This window comes from Podarcis pityusensis (genome assembly GCF_964106645.2).
Source record: "Podarcis pityusensis genome assembly, chromosome: 17".
Classification (NCBI taxonomy): Eukaryota; Metazoa; Chordata; class Lepidosauria; order Squamata; family Lacertidae; genus Podarcis; species Podarcis pityusensis.
In genome coordinates, this window is record NC_138042.1 from 16814758 (window position 1) to 16822637 (window position 7880).

The window sequence follows — 7880 nt, forward strand, 5'->3', positions numbered from 1 at the left end:
GTATCCTGAGAGGCAGGCGGTGGGCAGATGCAAGCAGTACACTGTCCTTTCGGGCAGGTGCCTCAGCCACAGCATCACTCCCAGGAGACACGTGTAGCTCGGGCATGCTGCAGGCCCCAGGGTAAGTGCCACCCCCTGCAGTGTGGCACTCAGTGTCCCCCATCCCCCTCTGGCGAGAAGCGTTTGCACAACACACCTACACACTGCAGCCGACACACAAAGTCGTGGGCGGCACACAATTTGGAAAGCTCTGGTCTACAAGCTGGAGAAACATTCGTAGCATGGGCGTAGCCAAGGGGGGAGGCAGGGAGCGGCAGCTGCCCCCCAAAATCAATAAAAATACATAGCAAACTGAGGTTCTGCCCCCATCCCTAACGAAAGACCTTCCCATCCCCAACAAAAATCCTGATTCCTAGTCATTTCTGAGAAAGGCTTCGTTTGCCTTTCAATCCGATCCTCCGCCCGTCGAGGGCGTCTCTCTCTCTCTCTCTCTCTCCCCTCGGGGGAGTTTCCCCGCGCGCCAATGGGCGTGGCAACTAGAAGACCACGCCCACACGGTGTAGACCCCGCACGACGGGCACAGGAGAGGTTTCGACTCTGGCCGTCGGGTCCCTCCAGTCTCCGACGTGCGCCTGGCGCGCAAGGACGCGCGTCTCGCCTGCTCCATGGCGACTGGCAACTCCCCCCTGCTGCCTCAGCCGGCGCTGTCTGCCTCGTCGTCCAGGGCGCCCAGGGCGCCCCCTTCTTCTCCGGCGCTGCCCGTGCCGTCGGGGGTGCCCATGCCGCCTTCTTTCCTCCGCCCGCCGAGCCTCTTCGTGCGCGCGGCGGCGGCTGCCGTGGCGGCTGCTGCTGCCGCCGCTGCCAGCGCCGGCCCGTCGCCGTCGGGGGACAGCGGCGGCGGCGGCTGCCGCTCCTTCTCGCGTGCGTCGGGGCTGGAGCGCGGCGGCGGCGGCTACCCTCGCACGCCCAAGTGCGCGCGCTGCCGCAACCACGGCGTGGTGTCGGCGCTCAAGGGCCACAAGCGCTTCTGCCGCTGGCGGGACTGTGCGTGCGCCAAGTGCGCGCTCATCGCCGAGCGGCAGCGGGTCATGGCCGCGCAGGTGGCGCTGCGGAGGCAGCAGGCGCACGAGGAGAGCGAGGCCCGCGCCGGGAGCCAGACGCCGCCGCTGCCGACGGCCGTTGCCCTTCGACGGAGCGCAGACGGACCGGGGAACGCGAGCGCAGGAGGGGAGCCCGTGCGCCACGGCCACTGCCCGGAGGTCCCGCGCGGACGAAGAGGTGCGACTGCGGGAGTGATGGACGGCGGCGGGGTCGGGTGGGGACAGGGATTGATGCTGGAGGGGGGGCAGGATTAATGTGGGAGGGGGAGGCAGGGCACCAACCTGTCATCATCCTCTGGCTCTGTCTAGCAGATTCAGAACGAAATGCCTCAATAATAATGCATCTACAGTGTTCCCATGACACTCCCAAATACATAGCATCATATGTACAGCATCATACAGTGGTAACCGCGGGTTACATACACTTCAGGTTACATACGCTTCAGGTTACAGACTCTGCTAATCCAGAAATATTACCTTGGGTTAAGAACTTTGCTTCAGGATGAGAACAGAAATCGGGCTCTGGTGGCGCGGCGGCAGCGGGAGGCCCCATTAGCTAAAGTGGTGCTTCAGTTAAGAACAGTTTCAGGTTAAGAATGGACCTCCGGAACGAATTAAGTACTTAACTCGAGTTACCACTGTATATTGAAGTTGGATTCCTATCATTAGGAAAGCCGTAATAACTAGCACAGTATGCAGTATTACTGAAAACAATGTGTAGTATATTTATTATGGCATAGTGCCAGAAGTTGCTATTCTCTATCAGTGATGTAAATTACAGACATTCAGCTGAAGATTGTTTAGGCCAAGTAAGTTGGATCTATAGGGTTGCCATATTTCAAGAAGTAAAAAATCCGGACCACAAAATTGTTGAGTTTTTTGTTTATTACAAACCCTACTATATGTCCCTCGTACAGGAAATCATAGCGGCTAAAGGTGCAAACCACCAGGAATTTCTCTAGTAGAAACTACATAAAAATAAAGTGGGAATGCTATTGTCTTCTTTTGCAGGCAATGGGGGCTGGTATTAATAATTTTTATTATTTGCAAGGCAGATTCTCTTCCTTGGTTTAGTTTTTTAAAACTGGCAAAACCACGAGTCGTTACTTGTGTAGCTCTCAGTGGGTATTTCATGTTTCAGGTTTATACTTCCAGCTGCAGTTAAGAGCACAGGTTGCATGGCTGCGCTTGTATGCGTGGGAAGCCCTGCTTGGGTGTCTTGCCACATGTGCAGGATAAATGGATACAGTGCTGGGCCAATAAATGGTAGTTGTGTAGAAAATCCAAGATGTGTAAGTGTGGCTGTGCTCCTAGTGCTATTAGCTTAATTCTTAAGTATGTTAACTCATGAATAGAATTTCCAAAGGGATTGCATTGCATATATAATGCTAGTAAAAAAGAGAGATGCGTGGTCACTTTAATTCCTCTGTATCAGGGGTGCCCAAACTTTTTTCAAAGGAACCTGCGTGAGGGCCAACTGAAGTTGTTGACCTTTTTTAAGGATTTGAGTTGTTTTTCGGATTTTACCCCAGGAGATAAACTGCCGGATTAGGCCCCTGAGACGGGCTTTGGACATGCCTGCTCTATATGATGCACAGCTGTGAATACAGAAGGGGGAGGTGAGAGAGAAGGAGGGAGACATGGATACTGGATGTGGCTTATAAGCTCACGAGTATTTGATTCCATGTCTAATTTTCTTTTGCAGAAGAGAAGATTCAGAAGTACGGCTTTCCCTACAGTGAACCAAGAAGCTCTGCAGCCTACTTGCAGATACCTTCCTTGAAGTCTTCCCCTGAAGCTACTGGAGACCATAAAGAGAACTCTTCTGGTCCACAGATTTCAGGTAAAGAGATGACCATTTGTCCTTCAGGTGCCGACGACTTGTTAAAAGGCACCGATAGTTCAGCATCTTTGTCTTCGTCAGACATGGAATCGGGGAATGAAAGCGAGCGTCTCAAGGACTTTGTTGCTTCCACTTCCAGCATCCCTTCTCCTCCTCCTCCAACTTCTAGCAGTTCAAGACGCAGAGACCCGCTTGATATCCTTACCAAGGTCTTTCCAGATCACAAGCAAAGCAGATTAGAGAGAGTCCTGCATTTCTGCAGAGGAGACATAGTCCAAGCTATAGAGCAGATCCTGAACGTGAATGAACAGAAGCAAGAACTTGCAACCTCACCATTGCCAGGATGCAGTGTCCTCCAGCGAGCCTCTGATTTTAGCCTCCTAGGAATCGATGTCAGGGCACTTGGCAATAAATCAGCCTTTTCTCCTCTACAAAGCAGTCCAGCTTCCTTTGGGAATGAGGCGAATCTTTATGGTCTAAGCCCTAGACTGGGGATTGGACCTTTGAGAGTGGCATATTCCCCACCTGGGAGAGCCTTACCTGGAATGATGCCATCCTACCTTAGGACAGGACTGTTTCCTGCCTTGCCTTTCCACCCAGCAATGGACTATTCCTTTTCAGGAATGATCAAAGATGCATCTTACTTCCCCAATAAAGACGCAGTTGTCAGTAGCAAGATCTACACTAGACTGAATGAAGAACACAAATAGTATATTCATCAAATCTTGATTTTTTTTTTTGGTAGTACTTATTTAAATGGGTTGTCATTGCTTTTGGACCCTGTGGCTTGTATTCACTGCAGCTCTCAAGTAGCTGCTGCATCAGCACAAGGTTTTCAAGGGATGCGGGTGGCGCTGTGGTCTAAACCACCGAGCCTCTTGGGCTTGCCGATCAGAAGGTTGGCATTTCGAATCCGTACAACGGGGTGAGCTCCTGTTGCTCAGTCCCAGCTCCTGCCTACCTAGCAGTTTGAAAGCACACCAGTGCAAGTAGATAAATAGGTACCGCTCCGGCAGGAAGGTAAACACTGTTTCCGTGCGCTCTGGTTTCTATCATGGTGTTCCGTTGTGCCAGAAGCAGTTTAGTCATGCTGGCCACATGACCCGGAAAGCTGTCTGTGGTCAAACACCGGCCTGAAAGCGAGATGAGTGCCGCAACCCCATAGACGCCTTTGACTGGACTTAACCATCCGGGGTCCTTTACCTTTTTACAAGGTTTTCACTTGTGCAATGGGACTCCCCCACCCCTTCTCCTCCTTCCCAGCACACCGTTTAAATCTATTCTGGGTTCCCCCACAACCCTCCAGAGCAAATTTGGGGATGGCACAGGGGGAGCAGAAAGGAAGAAAGTTCCGTTGCACAAATGGAAATCCTTGTGCTATTTGATGGTTATTTAGTGCTGCTCTGGATACAAGCCCAAATTCCAAGAAGTGCCTTCTGCTAATGAAGGGCGAATAAGCAAAAAGGAACAAAGAATCTTGTGGCAACTTAAACTAGCAAAGTCCCTTTAGTCTTTTTTGCTGCAACAGACTAACACTGTTACCCCTCTAGCTAATCAGTAGTTTCTAATGCTTTATTATTATTATTTTTAAAGAAGGATTTAATGGGATTCGTTATTTTGACATAAAACAGATTGAAAGCTGAGAAAAATCCAGAATACCAGCTGTTAAGAGATAATTTAAAATCAGCACTGATTTTAAAGATGAGCTTTTGTACACATATTTTCCATGTTTATACTTTTGGGGAAGACAAAAATAAATAAAGTGACATTGAAGAGGTTGTGAGTGAAGATCCAAGTTGAAACGTGGAAGAAATCCAATGCATATTTGCTGTTGAACTCCCTGTTGTCTTTTCCCTAAATATTTGATATGTGCAGTGTTTTTAAATTGGAATATTTCCCCCCAAATACAGACACTTGATTCAAAAAAAGGATCTTAAATGTATGGTTATTGGGAGCAGTGCATAAGCGCTCTTTTATATTGTGGGTTTTGGTTCCCAGGCATGAAAAAAAATACAAGAATGACCAGGTTTGGATGTAATGCTCAGTTTAGGTTTAGCATTGTGGGAATCAGCCTCTTTTGGTCCTCTTTCACTTCAGTTTTAACTAACTTCAGTTTAGGTATGAGTCTGAACCCTCAGCTGGTTAATCTTCCAGTTGGTTTCTTCAAACAAGACAACATCATAGACCATGGTCTGCATTTGACATGTTTTAGCAAACCATTGTTAAGACTAACCACCGTTTGTTTAGGTGTGAACATAACACTAAACTGCAGCTAGTTAAAAACAAAACTTAAGTCTTCCGATCTCCTTTTCTCAGTTGTGCCAGAGGAGAGAGGGTAGGAGAGAACTAATGAGGCCATATCATATTTCATCCAAATGCAGCAAGTGTGCTAAGCACTATTTATACAGTCAGAACAGGATCTGAAGGCGCATGAAGAATTTCTGCTTCCGAAGCTTAGCATGTATAGCCCAGTAAGCTGCCTGGATAGAAACCATGTCTGCTCAGAGTTGCTTTCAGATAAGTGTGCCATGCCTTAAATGGCTGATGAATGCAATGATAGGGAGATTTGAAATGGGTAAAAGTGACTGCTCTGATTGTGTGGGATAGGGTGCAGTTAAAAAAATGGTTTCTGCTTGCGTAATTGTGTAGGGTGGGGAGTTATTTGAGCATTTGGCAGAAACGTCTATATACTGTAAATGCCTAGGTCCAAAATTATGACATTACAGAAGTGAATATTGTCAATGACTGTTAAAGGCTATACAGAGAATATACTGTACTTGCTGAGTATTCATGTTCAGGGCTGGATTTCGGTTTGATGAGGCCCTAAGCTACTGAAGGTAATGAGGACCTTTATATGTCCAGCTGTCCTTTGCCAACAACAAATTGTCACTGTTTTTTTGTGTTGAATATATGGTAATTTATGGACCTCGTAGGTATCTAAAGCCATTTGCACATAACAAAATAGGACCCTACACAACACGCAACACTGTTGCTGTATGTAGGTTTTGTTTTATTATTTTTTATCTTATATTTTGGAAATGTACATCCAGTTTTCTTCCTTTAAATTTTTTTGGGGGTCCCCAAGAGAGTGGGGCCCTAAGCTATAGCTTGTTTAATTTATACATAAATCCAGCACTGTTCATGTTAAGGGATTGTCAGGACTCTTTGGTGAAAGCAATCAGTTTTCTGCATTTTTGGCGTTCACTCTGTCATCCATACAGAGAGATAAAGAGATAGTAAGGCCTGCAAAAGTTACTTGAAAGTAAAATATATGCACATAAGGAATCTAACCCATCTCCAGAGTAGGATGAAAGCCATCTCTCCATCTATGGTGATTTCCCAGGGTGTGATAAAAAAAGAGGTTTTATGAAACAGACTAAGCATTTTTGTTTACAATGCGTTTTGAAAAAACAAATCTCTTTATCGTGTTACGTGTACTACATCTTACATAAGCTTTTCAGACAAAGATCAGGGACACATCCTTGTATGTTCTGTGTCTCTTAAAGAGCTTGAAAAAGTCAGTGGAATAGTTTGTGCAGGGGTATTCATGAAGCCTGCTTATTTCCCCATCTTTTCTGTCTATTGAAAAACTAAAATAAAAATAAAAATAAAAATAAAACAACAGCCCACTGGTGATCTACAGGCTAGAGCTTTCTTATGTTTGAGCAGAACTTTGTTATGGAAACTTTCACTTAGTGGTGGCGATGTATTAGCAATATTTTGTTCATCTGTCTCTCCCTCCCCTATAAAATCATTTGCAGACAAACTGATTCTGGGACTGAATTTCATGTGTAGCAGAATAGCTACCATGCTGTCATCTTAAAGTCAGGCCTCCTGGGGTGTAAACAAGTCCAGAATATGGTGTTTCTCTTACCCACAGGGCACTTCATGTTTACGGAGAACCTAGGATTAAATCTCTTTATATTCCTACGTTTATATCCCTATTCACAAGTTTTGCTCTGACTTTTTGGGCCAGTTGAAAAATGTGGGTTATTAACCTGAATATTTGTTCCTGGTGTACAGCTGTTGTGATACATTTATTAAACTTCCTCATGAATGTCCAGATTCCCCCTTACACCGTGGACTTCTTCATTTCATAGCTCTGTGGAAATCTTCCTTTAACCGAATTAGCTTCTAAAGCCAGCGATCTCCATCTTGTGGCCACTCACGTTCATTGCAATTTAAGAAACCAATGAAATGAGGTGTGTGTGTTTTGTTTGACAAGCAAACCCAAACCAATAAGAGCTGGGATTATATTTTTTGATCCAGTTAAAGTTAACCACAGACAAGAATTGGTAGCCATTAGTTCAGCATTTTATCCAGAAGGGTAAACCTTAGCCTGGTTAAATATTACATGCAAAGGATTGGAACAAGAGTCTATTAAATGCAAAGCTCCTTGAGAAATTATAGCAATCTTTATTCTCACAAAACTATCTTAGCCTGGTGATTAGTGATGCATTTTATAAATATTAGGAAAAATAACTTGGTGAACTCCCAACAGGATCGATCCGTCTATGGACGTATATTATGAACATATTTAGACAATGGCTTATCCTGAAAAAAATAGCCTGAAAGCATTCTTAGGAAGGGAAAATCCCAAATTGAATGAGTTTGATAAAAAGAAAAGCACATAATCAAGGGCCTCTTCCTTCTCCCCACATTGCTGTCGCTTTCGGTTAAAACTGAGAGTTTATAAACAGTACCATGGTCAGCGCCATCGTCTGGCTGAAACCTGCCTCTTATTTCTCTGCAAGCACTTCCCCCTAATGTAAGTGGGAGAAGGAAGTGAGCAGGGAGTTGCAGTGAGGGTAGTTTAAGTCTCTGCATGTATGAAACAAATGCAACACAACAGTCTCCGCTCTCTTAAATTGCTTAAACGTGAACCATATTTCAGGCATTGACTGTTATAGCGTAAGCCCTTTTTTACAGATGAAGCA

At 45.8% G+C, this 7880-nt stretch overlaps 1 protein-coding gene across 1 annotated transcript; it reads left to right on the top strand.

Annotated features, from left to right (window-relative positions):
- The first annotated feature begins 270 nt into the window (after positions 1-270).
- On the top strand, positions 271-6954 carry DMRTA1 (DMRT like family A1). Its single transcript, XM_080987865.1, has 2 exons — positions 271-1278; positions 2806-6954. The coding sequence occupies exons 1-2, from the start codon at positions 666-668 to the stop codon at positions 3651-3653; spliced, it is 1461 nt and encodes a 486-aa protein (XP_080843991.1). The 5' UTR covers positions 271-665; the 3' UTR covers positions 3654-6954.
- The last annotated feature ends 926 nt before the right edge of the window (positions 6955-7880 follow it).